Source organism: Anopheles maculipalpis, chromosome 2RL (genome assembly GCF_943734695.1).
Source record: "Anopheles maculipalpis chromosome 2RL, idAnoMacuDA_375_x, whole genome shotgun sequence".
Classification (NCBI taxonomy): domain Eukaryota; kingdom Metazoa; phylum Arthropoda; class Insecta; order Diptera; family Culicidae; genus Anopheles; species Anopheles maculipalpis.
Genome location: NC_064871.1, coordinates 37,104,753 through 37,127,390, shown reverse-complemented (window position 1 = coordinate 37,127,390; position 22,638 = coordinate 37,104,753). Strand labels below are relative to the sequence as shown.

Here is a 22,638-nt window from a genome sequence, read left to right as displayed (position 1 = left end):
CCGATACCAAGTAGTTGAACGATACCACGAGCAAAATGTTGGGAATGGATGGGATTTGAACCCTGGTTCCCCACAGCTCCGCTGTCGCCTACACCACCGGGCCGACTCACGAACTCAAGAACCATAAACATGAATAAAATCTTATCTAGTGTACAGTGATAAGGCCACAGCGGCGCCGATCTTCACACGGCATCACCGTGGTTCAAATCACATTCCATCTGTTCTTCCGCAGTGATGACTGACTATACAACCAAGTGGTATCCGTAAGCCATTAGACAAAGTAAGGCATAGTTAGCCATTAGACGGCCGACGTGGTCGAATAGGTCGTAAAGCCAAACACATTACATAAATGACATCATACATGACAGCTGTCATTAGCAGTACAATTGACGGTTAATCTTTTCGTTCTTCAAAAATAAAAAATGTATGTTTTATATTTCGAAATACATTGTTGATTGGGTTAAACAGTAAACCATTTCGTGACCGTTTGGACGGTGCAGCTGAACAATACTTCATTGTCGATTCTTTTGGGGAAGTTTCGTATTTGCAGCATGGAAAACCCCAGTATCGTGTAGAACATTCATCCCAAAAGCCTCATAGTCCTCATGCTTCATGTTCATTCAATTATATCACTCTAGAATTCAGTCTAAACATCTTTTGTACGAAATCGATGTATCGACCGGTGAATTCATCTTTTTTCTGCCCAAAGCACATTATTTCCCACATTCAACCTGGATTATTTTACTTTTTGAACAGAATTCTTATTTAATCTCCTTTCATTTTATTAATACATTTCGTACGTCTTTCAACAGAATGCATAAAATTTACTTTTTTCACGATTGTGGTTTCACCTAATGTACAGGTTTTATTCGCCTCTATCTCCATTCCTCTTTGGCCAACGTCCTAAATAAAGCGTAAATAAAAACAATCGAATGAATCCGTACAAGGTGGGAGTGGTTCTTTTTAACAGTTCATTGAAATGGTCATAAGTAACTGACGGAAAGTCAAAAATAGACTCACAAGCAGGAAACAGGCTTCAAATATACGGTCCAGGTACATTTCATTCGAAAGGAAATCAAATAAAAGCGAAAACGTTTCAGTGGCATGCAATCCGGCACACCGTTTGTGGTTTCTCCGTTTGCTTCGACCCATTTACAACGCCGATTAGGCTGCCTGCTTCCGACCATAAACAGTACGTTCGAAAAACTAGCGCGGGTGCTGGGGTGCACACATTTATTTTTATCCCTTTGCTTCTGCTGAATGGACGCGAGCTGTTATTGGGCGCCTGTCCTCGACAGCAAGCCACTCCGGTCGAGGTCAGTGGTGGAAGCTTACGGAAATGTTATTGATTCTACTTGGCTGTCGGTCGGGGACGCGAACCGATGGCCTTGCTTTCGCTTGTGCGAACCAATGGAGACGCCTGGTGGTGGAGACGCCTGGTGTTGAAGATGCCCGCGTGATGGAGTGACTCATTCACGTTTGCCGTCAGATTCTATTTCGAGACCGATTGCGTGCAGGAGCTTTCGCATTTCATGATAAACACACTGACTGCTGGTGTCGGTAATGAATTGGAATACAATTTGTCACACGAACAAATCGTAAGCGAGCGGCTGCCGGCTCTCGATAGCATGCGTGATACGATAAGCTTTACTCCATATGGCATTGACGGATTTTTCAGATCCAGACAAAGCAGGAGGAACATTCATTTGTACAAATTCAAGTCACATAGGGCATCGGGTTCAATTGCAGCTTTATTGTTTGATGCAATCAGTAACGATGGATACTTAATTTAAAGTAGCTCTCTTCATTGTAACGGCACTAACGTCAACAAAATGCAAAGAAATAGCCAATCGAAAAGACAATTACTTCTTGAACTAGTTCCACCAGATTCACATAAACATCTTTGTTAATATCAAAACAAGCTTCTATTCTCTGTGATAGTTTGCAGTGAAACAATTTCCCCATTTTCCCACATAAATACCATAACATGTTTTGTTCTGCGAACAGGTTATGCCGGCGTCTAGTGGCATCAATTTTCTCTATTTAAAAGCTCATTAATTTTATCCTTCTCCCAACGCTTCATCCACCTACAAGAGCAGACCATCGCAGAAAAGCTGAAATATTTTCGCACAATTTCCTCATTATGGATGGCTACCTCGTGATTACCAGCTTTGCAATCAAATAGCAAGCCTGTTTTTACGCCAAAACACCCGGCCATCGAAGGTTTAATTTGGTAATTAATTAGCCACAATATTTAGCAGTTGGGCAATTGTGCGTGAATAAAGTACGGGCGAAAGATTCTCTTCTACACACAACAGTACACGATGATACTCACGTCAAGATCGCTCAGCTCGCTGTGTGTATCGTGCTGGATGTCTTTAATGTCGATGCCGAGATCGCAGTCGCTCGCACGCAAATGATGATTCCGATGATGCTGGTGGTGATGATTGTGATGATGGTTCGCATGCAGCGTGTTGGATGCGTTGTTGATCTGCACACTGTTTAGCAGTATGTTTGAACTGGTGCGGCTCAGTGCTTTCCGCTGGCGTACCGCTTCTCTGTGGGGAGGCATGGGGAGAGTAAAAAAGTGTTAACACTGAAACATGCAAAAACGCTCTGCACTTAAGAGACAGTGAATGGCACAGTCTGCTACTTACTTGTAGATGCGATAGTACATCGTTATCATCACGATGCCTGGTATCCAGAAGCTGATCGAGCTGGAAATGATTGCGTAGGATTTATTTACAACGAATATACACAGGTCCGGCTTAATCTTCAGCGTGGCCAGATGCTCCGCGGTTGTGTACCAGCCGAGAAATATGGGCGTAAAGGATATCAGTGCCGGTAGCACCCAAACATTCGCCAACATGAAGAACACCGTCCGTTGCGTCATGTACAGAGGATACTCGAGCGGACGTACGATGGCAAAGTACCTGCAAATATAGACACACAAAAACACCAGGTTCAGACGCGAATGGTACGAAAAAAAAATCATAAGCGAAAAAACAAATTAAATTATCTTCATCAACAAACCGGTTTGCGGTGGAATGATAAACAGTGCATCATGTTCCACGATGGTCAAAATGATAAATCTCTCTTAGGATGTTTTACTCGTACATAAAGCCAACAGTGACTGTGGTGCTACATCTTCATTTACCATCTACCTGACGAAACCATTTAAACAAGTCTAATTCGTTTACGGTATACCTCATTTATTTGCAACGAGGATCAAAAGTTTGGCAAGAATAATTTTGCTTATTTAACTTTTGTTTGCCAATCGTCACTAAAGCGATCCCATCTCGTAAGCTCTCTTCATTTCGTAAAACAAAATTAACTACGTTATGCAAGTGTAATAGCGCTATCAATCATATTTCACATTTATTTGGTCGACTCGCTTTACCGTAAAGACTGGACGATTTTTTTTTCAAAGAAAAACGGAAATGCTAAACTTATAAGTGCACTTGTAACGCTTTTCCTTCCGCGCCTGATAACTGTTTTCCTTAGCCCTCGCTATCTGTCTGCCCATACCTATCAGACTACTCATTTGCTCGACCATTCATCATAATTTACCATCCATCTGCGAGGAAGATGATGTTGCTCGTCTTCTGAGAATTATTCCCACTATGTTCCAAAATCAAGTGAACGAACGTGCTGGGAAAAAGGGAATCGAAATAGGATAACTTTTTTTACCCTCCCACGTTGTCCATCGGAAGGTACTGACTGCTCATGATTAAATCGTAAGAAAATAAAAAAGAAGTAAAATACTACGCCAAAGAGTAAATTGTACTAGCGCGTCCTAGGGGAAAAACTTGTACTCTTCTTACTCGGAACAGCATCAACAGCTAAAATGAACGAATGATGATAACAAAAAAAGACACCCGCACCGAACGAAGCTAATTAATAGTTCAGTCTTATCATCATTTGTCGGACACGGACGGGTGTGTCTCACTTGCACTTTTCAACATCCCACTGCGGCAATAGAGCAGAGAGCGAAAAAAAAGGAATCATCCCAGGAATGAGAAAACTTTTTTGCAACTATTTGCCAACATCACCAGGCCAGCAAACGTCGAGTAAAGGATGGATGGGTATAAAAAGAAAAGAGGAAAAACGGCTAGGAAACGTCGAAAAGCAATGGAAGAAAATGAATTTACATGGCGAAGGTCGGAGTTCGAAAACTCTCGAGGAACTTGAGCGTGACAGTACTTACCGGTCGACCGATATGCAGCAAAGGTGAAGTATGCTCGCCGTCGAGAAGTAAACGTCCAGGCTGTTCCACACGTCGCACATGAACGGTCCGAACAGCCACCTGAAATGTAATCATGCGGCACATCATTCTTCTGCGCGACAACTACTGCTGGGTGGGGGGTAGGGTAGTTATAAAAAGTTTCGTAACGTTCGGCACAAAAATAGTTGTCTAACGAAGGTAAACATTTTCAACAAAACTGGAAACTGCTGTTACAAAGTTGTTTAAGAATTTTGCACCTGCTTTTTAAAAATTGAGTTGCATCGCAGAAACGAATATTGAATATAGAGATACTTTCTCAATTCAATTGGTTCTGTAAACATAATTGTTCTTTACCCATTGCTTCATAACTCAACGTTGTGGAGCAGGAATTGTGTATCCATTAATTTTTTTTCTTCGCCTCATAGCAATCACATACAATTGCTGGAACACGTTTTTCGGTGAGGAGGCCAATGCACATACATCCTTGTTTTTTTTTTTTTTTGTTGCAAATGGCGCTCGCGTACGTTTGCCATACTTTTCAAAAACACCTGGAACACTGAAGCCAAACCCCCTTTCGGCCATGTCGAGCTCGACATCCAAACGATTTATTTTTGTTCCACAAGTTTCCTTTCTCCCTTCTGTCTTGACTCGGTCATCTCATGTTCTCTATCGCTTTCACGCGCATTTCTTCACATTTACAGTGTTTTACAAGGGAGAAGATGCTCAACTATCCAACCAGCAAACTGTGCCATTCTCGACGTTCCGCACGGCCAACAAACCATTCGAACGGAAATTGAATTTTCAGTGCCATTTGAAAACGACAGCCAAAACAAAAAAAAAAAAACAAGTCGCCGGTGTCACTCGCCAATGGAACCAAACTTTGTTCCGATTTTTTGTGCTTGCATTTTTTAAGCGCCTAACAAAAGTCCATTGCGTTCCCCCGAAAACAAACTATCTTACCTCACTCGCTCGTGTGAAACACGTACCATTTTAAAGCCCTTCGCTCGAAGTTGCGCGAAGTTCGTTCGCACGTCAAATGCGCCATGTGGCAATGAGCAAGACCACCGCCATCGCCGGTGGTAATTTCATTTGGCCAAATTTAATGCTGATCGAAAACGAAAGCAGCCGACAATTTGATTGTTTTTGACAACAAACGCTTTTAGTGCCATCTCGTGGCCTTTTTTTGTGCCGGGTGGATTAGTTGAGAAGCGTACTTTTACTGCTGAGTCGCGTGGTGTCGCAGTTTAAAGATAGCAAGCGTTCATTGGTTTCAGGATGGAGGATGTCATAGACTGTTTAGTGTATTTATTTTAATTGTACCAATTATTGCGGAGGTAAATCATCTTCCTTCCTATGTTGCTTACCTTCCTGACAGCTCCACCGATGCGTTGAATGTCATCGCACAGAGTGCTACCAGCATGTCCGCCATTGCTAATGATACTACAAAGTAGTTAGTGATTACTCTGTGAAAGAAGGAAGAAGAGTTAAAGAAAACGTTTAGCAAACGAACCACAGGACCACATTACAATCAAAATACACCGTAAATGATTTGACAGTTTAATTATGTTTGTTCCTGGACAGTGAGAATAAACGATAAGAAAATCAAAAATTCCATTCCAGCATTATTGACAATAACATCGTTAGAAATATGTCAGAAGCAGCACTGGAAGCTGTTCTGTGGAAGATTTTCTTCCTCTTTTCCGGACGAATGATCTGCGGTTCTCTTACACTCGGTGGCATTTCTTTGATTGTCGTGGTTTTGTACTTTGCAAGTCAGTTTCTTACTGTGCACTTCCAGACGCTCTCACTACACATATGCGCTTGTGCATTGTGCAGATCCACAGCACACAGCTGGAGGTTTGGATGTTGGTTTACGATAATTTTTAAACCCCATCCTTGAACCATCCCCAGGCAAGAGGATCGCAACGGAAATGGTGAAGAAAAGTTCGTCCTTGGTCGAGTCAAGTAAGGCGACCTGCCCAGCCCTGTCTGTTGTGAAAGTGCTCTCGGAAGGCACACTAAATCTAATCAAACAATTCCTATTCTCCATCATGTCCGTACCATGGCAGGGCACTCGACCCGTACCAGTTGCGTTGCGGTGCACACGACTGGCTTCAGGTTTCCTTCTTGCAAATTTCAATCCTACTTACCAACCAAGCCAGCAGCAATGAACCTTCGCTGCAATGTGTTCCCGTCGAGGACAATCGACTGAGCAAAACAACAACAGAAAAAAGAAGCGATAGAAGAAATGAGCAGTTCGCTCACAACCGTTCCAAACAATTTACTCGCTGCATCTTTAATGCTGTCGTTTACAATCTCTGCACGGAAAGCAGTGTACGGGAAAGAGGGAAACTAGCAAACCAGCGGACGCAAGCAACGTATATAACATTATTTGTTACTGGTGCTTTATCTCAAACCCAACTCTAAACGTGAAAGGCGAACGGAACAATCGCATCAGGACGTCCTGCATCTACTGTCGATGATTTCTTGATTGGTTATCGTTAGCTTTTATTAGGCACGCCTGGAACGCCTATGTACGACAGGATATGAAATATTCTGTCAATCAGAATGCGGAAGCTCGCTTCGTTGATGGCGGTACACAATAGGCTAATTGTGTTATAAACCACCGCAAAATCAAATTACGCTGCTTTTGGTTTTGCACGAAAGGGCTAAAGTTGCGATGCCGGTTGAAAAATACGGTATTAAATTGGTTCGTCAAATTACTTTCACACTTGGCCACACGATTATGGTTGCACATTGCTCCTTCGGAAATGGGCTGCGAAAGGGTTGTGCGGTTTTTACTTTAGCCCTCCGGTAAGGTTCAGTCTCATTATTCTGCAACAGACGGACAGGTGGGAATTGCATCCGTGCAGCGAAAGTTAAATGATATGTCGGGAAAATTTTGCATGCTCTGAAGGCTGAGGAGTGAACTTTTTTATGATCTGATTTTCATGTACATTTCATGAATAATGATCTGCTTTCATGAAGGAGTTATAAAAGCTGCACTGGAGTTTTGCAGGTATAAGTTAAAATGACCTAAAATATGCATTACTTTAATTCCAAATTATCACGTTTTAATGTTTGACAGATGCTCTCTGCATCGATAATTCGGTATTATGTATATGAATTTGACAATCTATTAGAAAGCCTCGAAAGTTTGATGCTTGTAAGTTTTTATTCTAGCGTTCGCAATACAGTTTCTTTATGTTTCGATAATGACGATCGTTTCGATCAATTTGGACAAACATTCATCCGTCAGATCAGTTTGGCCGTATTGCAGAAATTTATTTCCTTTTTATGGCAAAAATTGTCATTTTAATTTTACTATTTGCAGGAATAAGGCAGACAAAAATTTAGAAGAAACACTTATTTATGCAGCAGCTAGCTTTTCTATTAATTTTTTTCCCATTATAATGATTAAATTTGGGAACTTGTCTGGTGGTAAGGCATGAGGTTTATCGTCATCACTATCATCATTATTAACACGTAGAGGAATAGTAAGTCCTCATTACGGTGGACGATCCTGAGGGGATTTGAATGCCGGTCCTGTAACCACCGGTAGCCCCTTTAAAAGAAGAATAGGCTCAACGAATCAAACGGGGCTAAAATGATGATGTTCAACAACATTTTTAATATTTTTATCAGTTCTAATCTTACTATCATATATGTTGAAAAGGTTTTCGACACTTTTTGGTACGATGGACTCCTATATAAGATGGCGGAATACAATTTCCCAATGTATATTCTCAAAATAATCAGGAACTACCTTTCCCAGAGAACTTTCAGGGTTGCTTTGCTCTCTGCTCTCTACAACTCAACCAGTGCCCTAGCGGGCGTCCCCCAGGGAAGTCTACTGGCTCCGCTGTTGTACAATCTGTACACGACGGATGTCCCACCTCTACCCTGCGATGGCCAGCTGTTCCTGTTCGCAGACGACACTGCCATTACGGTTAAAGGTACGAGTCTAGTAGGGCTGAGAATCAGATTGCAGCGGTGTCTTTATGTTCTTCTAAGGTATGCCGCTGACTGGAAAATTGGGATTAATTCTTCAAAAACACAAACAATGATTTTGCCCCATCGTTTAAAAACAAGCCATACTCCACCTTTGAGTTCGGAAGTAAAAATAAATGGTACAACTGTGCCGTGGGCAACGTCCATTAGATACCTGGGACTTACGATAGACTACAAAATGCTGTTCAGTGGGCATATTGAAACCATCCTTGAAAAAGGGCATTTCCTTTTGAAACGTCTCTACCCATTGATCTGCCGTAGGTCCCAGCTATAAATGCCAAATAAAATATCAATCTTGAAGGTAAGTATCTTGCCTTCAAGACGTATCGCATACGTATCTAACGTATGCGGCACCAATTTGGGACTCATCTGCGAGGACTCATCTCTGCAGAATCCAGGTCATGCTGAACAAAATTTTGCGCATGATTACTGACTCAAACCGCTTCATTCGAAACACGGAAATATACGCGATAACCGATGTGAAACCTCTAAAAGAGATATTGGAAACTCTATCAGCAAAATTTCGGGATCGTTGTAGGAATCCTCCTTCCGCGCTTATCCATAGCCTCCATAGCCTTATCCATAGGCACAATAGCGTTAGTTTAGATAATATAAAATTAGTAAGTAGCTTTAGAAGTAGTGTAGAATAAGAAGAAGAAGAAAAAAGATTCGGCTGGTAACGCATCATCAATCATGCTCAACATGAGACCTCATATTAACGTCAATAAGGCAAAAATTAGCTCATACTGTTAAACGAAATCGTTGGTCCTTATGGAACCTTTATTATGTATGGATTATGCTCCGAATTCTTAATTGTATAAACTTTATATATATCTTACCCTCATTACATATGTACTCATATTTAATCATTAGTCATGAATTGCATAAAATCGGTTGTGATTGCAATTGCTTTTTTTATATTTTTCAGTTTGCGGGAGTCATAATGCCGATTTACTCGATTTGTGACTCGAGAAAACTTGTTTGAGGGTTTGTCTGTTAGAGAATTGTAATCACCACACAATTAATTCGCTATCAAAACTAAATCCAACCATCAACGTGTTAAACACAAGAGCTACACTATAAGAGATGCGTCCTGAAAGCTTAAACATCACCCTGAAACACGCACAAAATACAACCATAAGCTTGTTGGCCCTTTCTCGGAACCCCTAGTGCAACAAATGCTTGGTTGCAACAGGAAAACGGATGCACCCAATCCACCTAGCATGTCACAGCGCAATGAATATTGAGGAAATTCGCAATCAGTGAAGGTTCGCCTCCCATTGTTCATGTAGCCCTTAAGCACAAACGCACACATACACACACACGCACATGTACACACTAACGCTATTAAAGCTTTCCTGCTGCCACTTTCTGTCCTGCAGGAGAAAACACACCCACCACCAGACACGCTTATCCTCGGTGAGCTCGGTGTGCTTTTTTGCTATGATTCTGCCATTCTCAGTCCTTCAAGCTTTCCGTACAAGTGGCACGGTGGCAAATGGGAATCTCATCCCTTGTTGGGCTACTTTCTCGACATCGTTATTGATTTTGCGATTTGATTCAATAAAATAAATATTATCCTTCGAGCGATTCCGATTCCGAATCGATGCGTTAGCGGTGCGTGTGTACGTGTGTACAAGCTTTGTTTTCCTACCCGGTTCCGGCTTCCATCACACGCGTTTCGTTTTGTGGCAGCTCAGTAGAATAAAACACACAAGTGTGCTACACGGAGAAAATAAGCAACAAACAAAAAACCAACCACCAACAAACTCGAAAAAAGCAGCATATACCTCCTCTGTCCAGAAACGAACAAAGTTACGTTCTTGTAGTAGGTAGCCAGGTTCGAAAGCTATGGGGCAATGGCTATGGGCGAAATCCCTTTTGGGTGTACAAATGGAAGAAAAATGTACAGATTACACGTCCCAGGACGGGGACGATATAATGCTCGCTCTATCCGACCATAAGCCCCAAAATCGATTCCACGCCATACACACAGACGTGTGGCAGAATTCATGTGGGAAATATTAAAGAACTTTAATTTTCGCTTATCCTATCCGATAGAGAAAGGTAATCCGTCAGGGGTAGGGATTTAAATTGAAATTATTGACTAAAGTTGGTCGATACACAATTACTGTGATTAAAGTAATTAGATAAACTGTGGGACGTATTAGATAATTTAAAACAATTTAGAAACATTCTAAATTTTTAACATTGAGATCCAGCGGAATCGTTTCAAAACACTTTTTGAAATATTATAAATTCTATCTTTTAAGAAACGCTATATATTGAGTTTCACTCTTTGTTTCCTCATTGAAAAATTTTATTAAAAAAAATGATAATGACAACACTTAAATATTTCGTTATCGCCCACAAAAATATTTGATTTTATCCCTATCGTCTAACCCTTTTCTTGAACATTTTCAAAAAGCTACATTGCTACACGAAACAATCACCATACAATCAGTTCGTAAGCAGTTGCCCAGCACGAACCGACCCGTACAACACGGAAACAAATCTGTCCCTGAACGCCTCAGCCTAACAACCACAACGTGGTGCCTCGTTCCTGGCCAACAATTCCATTTACACGCAATATTTACCCACGCAATCGTGAGCGAAGGATTTGCTTGACCAGCAATTACCCTCCCAGCGGTTGAAAGTGACCAGCTAGTGGGAAAGAAAGAGAGAGAGAAAGATTCAGAGAGGGACGGCGGGGTAGTAAAGAAGGGTAAGCGTTTTTACTTTCAACTCCACAACTCAACACGGCTGCAAGGAACGGACGTTAGGATTGATGCACAAATAAATACTACTGGGCAACAACACTGAGTGGACGCGCTCACGTGCTATTTTCGTTGAGAGTGATGTACGGACAAATTACAGCAGGAGGGTAGCCGCTCGATTTACGCCTTTCCTTTTAAGCTGGGACACTCGGCGTTAGCTGTGTTTTCCGCCTCACTAATCGTGTGATTGTGCCGCAAGCAACATTAATCTGGTTTTCCTAGAAATTGTGCGTGCGAGCATCTATCACCGGAATATACAGGAAAAATGTAATTGCATCCGCTGGCAATGATCATCGACGGTGGGACGAGTCGGCTCGTCGATTGCGAAAATTTTCTGCTTCGATTTCTTTACACCACTCGAAAGCGCATAAATCACGCATCCCCAAAATGAAAGGTGTCATGCAAGAAACCCCGTACATAAAAAAAAGCACACGAAATGGACCGTGGCAGAGATTTATCACAGCATTATGCTGCAAATGAATTCAATATACGTGCGTGACGACATGGTGTAAGGTTGTGGGAAGCGAGTTCCCTAAAAGCAATGTCAAAGCGGTACGGTGCGTTGCCCACACCTATATTAGGGGGCTTTTATTATACTACAACACTAGCCTGGCGGCAAACGTACAACGCGAGACAGCGTGGTGAAACGAGGGAGGCTGGAACGATTTATGAAACTCTTCCCAGTGCGACCCAGCTACCCGGTAGCCACACCGCGCACAGAGGGCCATTCTTCCCACAGCCCAGAGTGGCCACAGAAACCTTATAATATGCATTCTGTGTTACACTCTCCTCCAGCGTGAAGCCCAACTTCATCGGTTCAGATACCACAGCTCAAAACCACCTAACGATGCCGACGAGAAAACGTGCCGGGAAAGGAAATGGGTGTGAGCGAGATGAAAGCACCATCGTGTACCATTGAAAAGCTGACGTTGGTATGTGGTTGCAAAGGGGCTGATTGGGTTGGTGGGATGCTAGCAAGATGGTGGTCAGCAGAAGCAATTAGTTCGTACAACGGTTGCTCCCATTTTGAACGCAATGTACGGTTGTAGGGAGACCTACAGTTTGTCGGGGCCCATTTTGCTTCATCATCGAAGGGTAGCTAATGCTGAAGATTCGACTTAATCTTTCTATGTAATGTATGAATATTAATCTGCCTACCATGTTCCTTGCAAAATTGGTCTACGGCAGTAAGAGGATATGCTTGGATTATAATGCGGGGTAAACATTTTGTGTCAAATTTTAATGCGGTTTTGGGAGAGCAATCAATGGCTGAGACAATGAGATGGAGGTGTTGGAAATTATGTTGTGGGGTATAACATACATGTTCGATTTAGCCTACGGAATAATCTGTTATACTGAAGTTTCGCTTAAGGACTATATTTTCGAAATTAATTTTAAAGCATTATAAAACAACTTTGATAATTTTAAATACTATATCCAAGTTAAGAAACCGATTTACGCACCGAAAATACTAAATTAAGCAGAATTGATGTACATATAGGTGATCGGATCTTTGAAGTCGCCCAAAACGTTATCCAACATAGATACTTCAAAGGGTGTTCATGCTACAAATTGAGGAAAGTTCTGCTATCAAAATATACATCCGCAATGGACAAAGCTGGGACTGTACAGAATTCATATTCATGGATTCTGAATTTTGAGCTAGGCTCTAAACTGACGTAGCCATTTTCAATAAGAAGATGCTCAGGAAAATTTTCGGGTAAATATGCATGAAAGTTCGATGGTGGAGCAGCTACGAGCTGTTCATTTAGCTCCGTTGGTGACGCCTCTAATTGTTACATATATTATAATACTATGATTTTTACTTCACGTAAAGCTTTTTTAAGAAAGTATTTTTGAGAACAATTCGTAGGCTCTTTAAATTATTCAAATTGTCAAGTACATCAAAGCGTTTTCAATATAACCCAACGGCCGGTAAAACGCTTTCAATCGTGCGTTATTGCTACACGGCAGCTGATTTAATTTCGCATCACTCGTTGAATCGTATGTCCTTTTTTCTTTCTGCTCAACCTCTGGGTGCTCAAACCAAGTTTCTGCAAACGGGAGTTTATAATCAAACACCTCACAAACAGCGTCAAATATTGGTAAACGCTCGTCGCCAACCCGCCGCAATGGGTTTCAATTTAATTACGTCCGTTTGTCGGGACCGGGTACGAATTCTGCCAAAAAGCTCTTGAAGTGTCTGAATTTCTGTGAGAGTACTCTTCTTTTTCTCCTGCTTTACTCCAAAATCAAGCATTACTCCTTGGACAGAATGTTCCGAAAGTAAACCGTAACCGGCGAAGCAAAGCATATCAAGAGCGACTCAAGCAAAGTCAATCTACGCAAACAACACCGAAACCATGCGTTACCCTTGTTTGAATAGGATCCGTTGAACTTTGCGATAAAGTGTTTTTATCTGGTTTGTTGGGCATGTGCTGCGTGTGTTGTTTTCGTATTTGCTGATGTTTCTTGACATCTCCACACGGCTTGAGTAAACCGACAGCGTCCATGTTTGCTTGCCCCTACTTTCGCCTCGTGGCTGGACAACCTTCATACGAAGTGCTGCTTTAACTCTGTTTGATAGACGCTGTAATCTTGCTTTGTTGATGTAAGAAGCAATGCTTAAACATATCCGTACCCACTCAGTCATCATCAGTAAGAGAGAAAGCGAACTTGTGCAGAGCAATCTGATACTGTGTTGTGTGCTAACATGCCCAACATTCTTATCAGGTATTCCCTGACAGCACAGCTACCGAAGGATGATTCATCATTAAATCATGAACCAAATTAATCTTCCAACACACTTCGACACCCACCGTAGCCATACAATCGCTCGTTGCGTAACGTTCTACAGGAGCAAAATCTCAAACAGTCCGGAATGCATCCGTTCCAGTCATTTAGTTGGAACTTGAGTCGAGTATTCAAACGAGGATTCAGTCCCCGGTATTTCTCAACCATTTTCCGCACCAGCATCGGGATCAAATCATAGCCCGGAGCTTTACCCGGACCAGAGCAAAGGGCTTCGCGATTTGCACGTTTTGCGGAAGTATATCGACCGGCTCCGAGTAACATCGATGCCACGCTATCGATGAGTTCAAGTGTTCGCCTCGACTCAGAGCTTCTTTCTATCGTCTGTCTGGTCTGTGTGCTTGCGGTATTGGCCGATGGATTTGGTGTGATGTTACCTTCTTGAATTTTCTCCGTGTGGCAGACCGACCCGGGCTCGGCAAATGATGCGAACGATGGTAAAGGTATTGGCTGTTAGCGCTATTGAAAGGAAATATGATCGATAACCGTAACCGGAGACTAATGCTACCTAAAACATTCGCCACAGAAATGACTAACGAGCTTAAAGTTGAACGCCAGTGAGAAAAGTCTTCGAATCGAAGGCGCTTTAAGTTTACCTCAACCAATCATGCTTTTCTTTACACCGTCGAGCAATTAGATTAAATACTTTTTTTTTGTACAAGAATTAACTTATTGATTTTAGTTTCGGTTAGAACCTATTAAATAAGCGAACTACTGATGAAAGATTGAGTTAATTCTTAGTGCACAAACCCTTAATGAATGTGCCGCACATATATTTCTATTCATAGCACCACTCAGCTCAAGTTACTCTTCAATCATGATACCATTCTGATGGATTACATCGTTAAAGCACGAAAATACGTGAAACTTATTTATACTTCTTTGCCTCCGAATAGCTCGCAACCAAACTTCATACCAATTAATTAAAGGATTATTCAGGGGTGCTCGGCAAAGTCTCCGGCCTCCTTTCGGGATCCACAGAAATGAACCACCTACCGTTCCCGGTCTCCTTACTCTAACAGCCCCCTTCTATTGGAACGGGCAGACGCAAATGAAATCAATTTTTGCGCATTCTCCCTCCGCATCTAGCACACCGTCGAGCAGGCGTGAAGGAAGAAAACTCGCCCCAGAAAAAGCAATTGCCTCACGTTCCACTCGCTCGGCTCGGCAAGCTTTTGGGCAGCGAGCTTCAGCACAGAAACGCACAAGAATCCAATCAACAGTCGAAGCAGTTCGATTTCACGGCACTCGAAATTGAGTTATCTTTCGCTTTCACCGAAACCAATTTTCCGAATCTGCGAACCTTCGTCATCCTTCCCTTCTTGACGTGTGTCGTCTTGCTGGTTTTCTGCACGTATCACAGTGTTATACAAGGCCACAACGTATGCTCTGCTGGTTGTCGTAAAACTTTGGCACTGGCCATCAAAATGGACTCACGCTTGATGAACCGTCGATGACTCCGCTGCCAACGGTAACAGCAAACTATCGATCGGTAAACAGGAAAGACAAGCCTCCACAAGTTGCTGCAAGACCACGTCGTATGGACTGGAACTGGAACAGGTTTAAAACCAATTCCAACAAGTGATCGATCCAATTGCATGCATTAGCCACAAAACAAGCGATTTTGGTTGAAAGCAATGCAAGAATCGATTTTATTTTTTTATTTCATTAAGGATGGCCTGGCAGTATTGCTGCAAGAATCGATTTCAAGACACAGCAATCACTGTGGTTACATTTTTCATAATGAAGCATCATTTTAATTATATGAACAGCGCAATCATGACCCTAACGAATTTGGATCATTGTATGTTTCTTGGTTGTTATAGTAGTAAGTTTTATTTTTTCGAGGAGGAGACCTTCATAGAGACCTATAAGAAAAGGCAGAAAATCCATTAGGCACTCCCTGATACTTACCGACTAAAACCTCCTCGACCCTTTTGCGACTTATTCCCAGATTATCAACGAGAATATGACATTGAGAATGAGTGGTTTAGACGATTTTTGCTGCGGGCAATTCGTCACGGCGCCGCGCTATGACAACAAGGTAAAAATTGTCGGATGTCTTAGCTTTACGATCACTGTTGTTCATCGAAGGATTGATGAGATTCTTCGAGCTAACCACGGTGATCTACTGCCTGGCGCGGTCGCATACATTTTCGCAAGATCATACGTTGTGGTGAAGTTAACAGGTTGGCTGATAAGTCCCCGGTCTGACACATAGATGGCGCCGCTAGTATTAAATGCATATTATTTTTATATAGCACCAACCTTAAAATGATTCGTGTCAAAATTTGACGTCTGTATGTCAATTAGTTTGTGAGATAGAGCGTCTTTTGTCAAGAAACTTTTGGTTGTTTGACGAACGAAAAAAGAACGAAGAAGAAAAAAGTGTTGTTCCACCAAGACAACGCACCGTGCCACAAGTCATTGTGAACGATGGCAAAAATTCATGAATTGGGCTTCGAATTGCTTCCCCACCCACCGTATTCTCCAGATCTGGCCCCCAGCGACTTTTTCTTGTTCTCAGACCTCAAAAGGATGCTCGCAGGGAAAAATTTGGCTGCAATGAAGAGATGGTCGCCGAAACTGAGGCCTATTTTGAGACAAAACCGAAGGAGTACTACCAAAATGGTATAAAAAAATTGGAAGGTCGTTATAATCGTTGTACCGCTCTTGAAGGGAACTATGTTGAATAATAAAAACGAATTTTGACAAACAAATGTGTTTTTCTTTGTTAGACCGGGGACTTATCAGCCAACCTGTTATGAGTAGGTCTTATCACACTATAATATTTGCCGTAATTACAATACAATAATAAAGTTCCAGATCACTAAATTATCCTTATTAAACTCCTTCCAAATATTACTTGTTCGAAGAATAGGTCTAATAAAATAATTTCTTTGTACGGAATTTTTGTAAATTTGCATTGCAATCAACCACGAGCAGTATTCTTTTGGCAGATTAGGTAATTTTTTAATATTTAATATGATGTATTTTGTTCGCCCGTTTCGTTTCAGACTGGCTTTTGAAAATAGCCAATAAGCACGTTTAGAAATATTATAAATCATTTCCAGAAAAAAAAAATACCTAAATACTAGCAACAATCTTGCAGCACTCTAGAAGGTTTCAATGATCCAGCGGTTTTTAATGAATCATTCAACATAGAAACAGAGGTTATAGAATTATACATAACGTAGTTAAAATATAAATGAAGAACTCTTCAGAAAAAAGCAATACGGCCAAGCCGTCTCCGAAGAAATAAAAAATAAAAAATGAAGTCAGACATTCCTCTTTGAATAAAATAAACAAACTTTTATTTGCAATTTTGTACCACCACTAAATAATTACACATTTGCTCCTTTCAATAAACTGCCTAGTGAATATCTCCGGATGTTTATGTGAAGCAATCAAGCGATACTAAACATTTCAAGCAAAGTGGTGGCAAATGCTGCTGGTGCAAGGTGCTGCAAAAGGCGCCTTAAATTAATCAAAATCCACTACACACGCAACGTACACCGTTAGTGGCATCTAGCAAAGTTTCCACGAAACACTACACCACACTGTCACATCAGCATACGAACCATCTCGCAATGTACAGCAACGCAAAGGAGTCGAATCGGTGACCCGTAACACTCGTCAGCAACTCAACAGCTGCCACCGTTAGCCTTTACTGATGTGTTCTCGGGTTCGCCTTCTTGCACGGCATCCAAAACCAATGCCATCGAGCATATGCGGCAACGAAGAAAAATGGTTCCATGTCGTTGTGTGACAACTGCGTCAGACGGGAAGTAATTAGTGTTTTATAGAATACATCGCTATGCATCGCAAAACTTTCCAACGACAATGCCACTGCTTGGGCGCAGCGGAAAGATGTCGCACCGACGACGGTATCTTTGGAACGGCACCTAAAATTGATTTTCTCCTTCCGCCGCGTTGTTGTTTGTCGCTGGTACAGATCCTGCCACGGCACGTCACGTGGAAGTAATGAATATTGTTAGATTAGGAAGCAAACGGACAAGATACCGCGCGCCAGGCAGGCAGGAAACGCATCGTAGAAATAATCATTTTAGTATTCATCACACGCTCGACATTGATTACAGTTTGCTGTGTCGGCAACAGCGTGGTATTTTTGATATCGATCAAACTTTTGTAAACTTTGCAACTTTGATGATGTCTTTTAATGTTGAAGTAATGCTGTGCATACTAAGTAGCCGCAAAAGAGCTTTAAGATTTGGTAATCGATTTTATCAACTGGATGAGGGGAAATATGAATAATGTGATTTTTTTCGCTGCTCTCACGACAAGCCCTTTGGCTCTAGGCCTTTCCAATGGGTGGGATGGCAGTTAGTTTATAAATTTTAAATGCTCTCACGTATTCAGCCACCATTATTGCACTCGCTATTGTTACACCCGGCGGGCCGGGCAATATACTAATTGAACTCTCTGTAGCGTTTCAGAATGCATCATTCATTCTATATCCTGCACTGTCGGTGGTTCAACCTTTCGAACCATTGAAGCTGTGCGATAGGGCGAACGAACAAGTTGAACGATTTTTGCATCGATTTTTCTTACTGGCTATGCCGGCGCATAGACCATTAGTGAAAGCAAACCACAAAGGGCGCTGAATATTTCATTACCTCGACGCTACGTAAGCTAAACAAAATAATTCTATTCCCGTTACAATGTGGCAGAAGCACGGGCAGGCTTCGAAGTATCTCTAAGAAACTCCGCAATAGCAAAACAATTGGAAACCACATGAAATCACAGCCGGATATTTATTTATTTATCCGTGCAGAATAAGCAAGCAAGCATCGCGACTGGCAGAGTGAAAATTATAATTGAAAAGCGTGGAACTCTTACCGTATTTGTAGCGTTAAGAAGAGTTCCAATATTCATAAAGGAGAAAAAGAAAAACACACCTTCAAATATTTTGTTGCATAATTTTCAATGTTCCATCTTTTTCCACCAGACACAGTACGCATTAATGTAGAAACACGTTACGCATCAATCACAAACGACATCGAATCTGCATTTTTACGCTTCCACAGCAGCCACAGCTCACAGTAGCAAACCACGTTCGCCATTTCCGTCCTCTTTTTATGCGTTACCCGTCTGGCAAAGAAACGATCGATTCATCTAGACGGTAAGGGCGGTGGCGCTAATAAATCAACAAGCTAAGGTGTTCACCTTTCTTCGGCGCCCATTACTATCAGGGGTGATGGTATTGATTAATAGAGCAAAGCACTGAAAATCCCAAAAGCTCACCTGACAAGTAAGGCAAAGCGAAAGTGATGATTTCTTTTTCTGCATTTTGCGCCATGAGAAAGCGTGGCGAAAGTGAAAAACGGCAAGCATGTTTGGGCCGCGTGTCAATTACCTGTCAAACGGTATTTGTTTCGCATTACCAGCCGCTGGAGTGGTGATTTTCTGCCAAAGGCTCCAACCAATATTGTCCTTTGTTATTGCCTAAGCTTCACCTGTGCCCATCCCGAATCCATCACGAAACGGGCGCTTGGATAATGATTTTTACCAGATGCAGTTGATTGGTTTTTTTTTTCTTCTTCTTTTGGTGTGGAAATATCAATTAACCTGTCGAGGTTTACAGCCTGGTCAACGTCCAGAATGGCTAGAATGGTTGTGCTTTTTCATCCCGTTTGAAAGGAGGTCATTAATTGCTTTCTTTTTACCTACACAAACTACTTTCCTTTCTTTTTTGCTAGTCTATTTTCCTGTCACTCTTATAAAAAATAATGTTATGCCAGCGAAGGTTTCTTCTGCCCCCCGTAAGGTTCTACTCTACCCGCGATCGAACGTATGCAAATGACATGTTGCTTCAAAGAGAAAATGCCACAGCATAGTACCCATCATAAAATCGATTATCACGTTCATTCTCACAGTTAAGATCCGCCTCTTTATCATCACGCAGGGTAAACAACAACATTCGATACCACCAAAGGATGGCTGTATATTCAGGTGAAATAATAGCTACTAGAAAGCAGCATAAGAATACATTCTATTTCTATCCAGTTCTGCTACACCATCGTCTCTTGCATGGAGAACATATTTACCTTTACACTGTTTCTCACGAATTCTTCCAACAATAGAAATCCAATAAATGCAAATGAACACACTACAAACGAATATGTTTACTCAGGTACCAGAGACTAATGGAATGGCTGGGCTCGGTCTTGGAGAGCTGTATCAAAATCCCAACGTAACCGTAAGTCAAAAAGTTCTTACGAAGCTTTTCTTCCAATTGACCAAGATTAAAAAAGTGTTCTACTTCACTGCACAACAGCACGACGGTAGACAACTTCTGCATATCATTTATAAAACAATAGCCGCATGTTCATTTACAAGCGATGGTGGAAATCAGTGAGGTAAAGCGTTCTCTTCCCGCGAACCATTATCATAATCCATCGTTGCACTTTCTTTCAATCTTCTACTCTCGTGCTATTTATACTGAAACCGTGTTCGCCTTTTGAAAACGTGAAACATACAACCTCTTGCAGAGGGCCAACAAAAACGTTTGCAATCTTGTTTCTCCCCCCCCCCCCCATCAGAACACGAGAGGGAGGGAATGGTTGGCACAAGCGGTAGAGCGAAAAGTTTTTGTGATATCAATTATACGAAACGAGCAAAGAATGATGGAAAAAGTTTCGCACCGAATGAAGATCAAGTAACGATACTCTGTGTTATCAAGGCATCAAGGAGTTTTATGGAATCTTGTGGAAAAGTGCCTCGATACACAAGAATCAGCCGGAATAGAATACTTGAAGGGAAAGGTGCTTCAAGCGGTTTGTGCCATGCTTACAATTTTAATTCGAACGTAATGATATACAAGTAGGATGAAAGCAGTACATAAATTTATGCATTATTTCCTGTTTTGTGGTTTCTTGTAATGATCGATTACTGGTAGAGATGTTGAATTATTCATGTACTGGTATTGAATACACTACTACCATTTCCTTTTTCTACTGTTGAATTTTTAAGTTGTTAACTGAGCAAAAAAGATAAAAAGTTTTGGTTTGCTCTACGTATTTTGGTCGACTATGGTCTGAAACTCATTATCAAAGTAATCAAATAGAGCTTGAAAGGTCCATGGAGTGGATCATTTTAGGCAGAAATTTGATACTTTTCTTCTTATTCTTCTTGTTCTTCGTCTCCTTAGTCTGCCCAATAGATCACGTCGATGAAACCGGGCTCTGATCCACCTGATTCAGCCAACGAGTGCTTCCTGTGCTTCTCTACGTCGCGTGCAGAACAGATCCAATTTGACCCAAACAAACGGCCGGCACAATGTGACCTAAACAAATTGAACAGCATGAATATATTTCATTAGCGTCGTCTTGTGTTAGAGCCCACTGAAGAATTACATCTCCACATCCGACCAAGCCTCATTAAAGGTCTGACAAATGAACTAAAGGTCCCTTCCATCCAAACAGCTCCTATCTATCCATTAGGGTCACCTCCGCAATAGACCTTCTTTCATGTAGCACATTTTGGTTTTCTTCTTCAACATTTGCCGCCAGAACTAACAGCACATAAAAATGAATGCTATAACCGTGCAGATATTTTTTATAAAAAAGTATGAAATTCCGCTAGTAGCCCGCTTACCTTAACTTTCTATTTTTGTGCACCGAAATAATAACGAGTGCATTGCCTAGCACAGCCCCGATGATGATCGATCCGAAGATAAGACTCTTCAAGCACAGTACCGTCAGCTCGACGAGCCGATCGGATGGTTCTACGATTGTTGACGCGGTGGATTCGGTCACGTTGACCGCACTGCCCGTTCCGGGCTGGTCGGCCGTTTCATTCCAGACGCCACCGGTACCATCCGTCACCGGCCCTCCTCCGGACGACGGTGCCATGGTGAACGAGGTGAGCGTGGATGAGTCGGCCACCGACGTTATCGCCGACGCAACGGTCGCCAGCGTACCGTTCAGGGTGGATTGAACCGGTCCGGATAGACGCAGCGTGGCAGCCCCAATGATGTTCACTTCCGGCGCTGCTGTCGTTAAACTGCGGCTGGTGAACATTTTCATTCGGTAGGTTTTCGCATCACCCACTCACACACACACACACACGCTCACATGAAAGCAAGCTACGCGCTCCCTGAGGTGGGCCACGGTAAACAGCGCACTAGTGTAATAGCTATGGGGTTGTCGCTATGTCCATCCAATATCGACACTCATTTGGGATTGCACCGGTTTATTCACACGCAAAAGCACATGTACGCTTTAAGATTTAACAAAAGCACTCTCCACCATCACTCACATACTGGGACATACTTGCGCACTACCCTACAAAACAATCACACGATTTAGAACGATCCGCTCCAAGCGATACCGTCCCGGAAGTAATGGGCCAGCCGGATGGGTGTGTCGCTGCCATTAGCCGAACGAAAAACACTGGACAGTCTCTGCTGGTGGCTTCTGTTGATGGAAGTCGTTTGCCCATGCATCGCGGCCGGCGAAAAACCGCGTTCACCGGACCACCGGACACTATAATCCTCGTCGACGAATATCCGGGCACAACCGGGACCCGGCGAACTATCAGCGCGTTCATGCACGTGCCCTGAAGCACTAATTTCACCCGTTGCTGCTCGAGGCTAGCGGTCAGCTGGCGCTGATTGTTCGAATTTAATTAAGCTGAGTTGAACGGGTGGGATGGGCCGGCCAAAACCGAGTCAGCCATCCTATCGCTGAACGAGGCAAGTGTTTTATTTTCATGTTTTCCCGTTTGCGTCTTTTGCATTCATGTGCTGCGTGTGACTGCATGTCCATTAGCACGACAGGTCACCAAGTGGCA

At 42.3% G+C, this 22,638-nt stretch overlaps 1 protein-coding gene across 1 annotated transcript in view; it reads right to left on the bottom strand.

Moving 5' to 3' along the window:
- Positions 1–21,907, bottom strand: part of LOC126556791 (uncharacterized) — a 40,880-nt gene extending 18,973 nt beyond the window's left edge. The window contains exons 1-5 of the mRNA XM_050212277.1: positions 21,442–21,907; positions 5,590–5,688; positions 4,208–4,306; positions 2,658–2,933; positions 2,336–2,558 (exon numbers count right to left, since the gene is read on the bottom strand). Coding sequence (XP_050068234.1) covers positions 2,336–2,558; positions 2,658–2,933; positions 4,208–4,306; positions 5,590–5,688; positions 21,442–21,872 — 1,128 coding nt within the window. The 5' untranslated portion in view covers positions 21,873–21,907. The remainder of the gene's footprint in view (positions 1–2,335; positions 2,559–2,657; positions 2,934–4,207; positions 4,307–5,589; positions 5,689–21,441) is intronic.
- Positions 21,908–22,638: the final 731 nt, after the last annotated feature.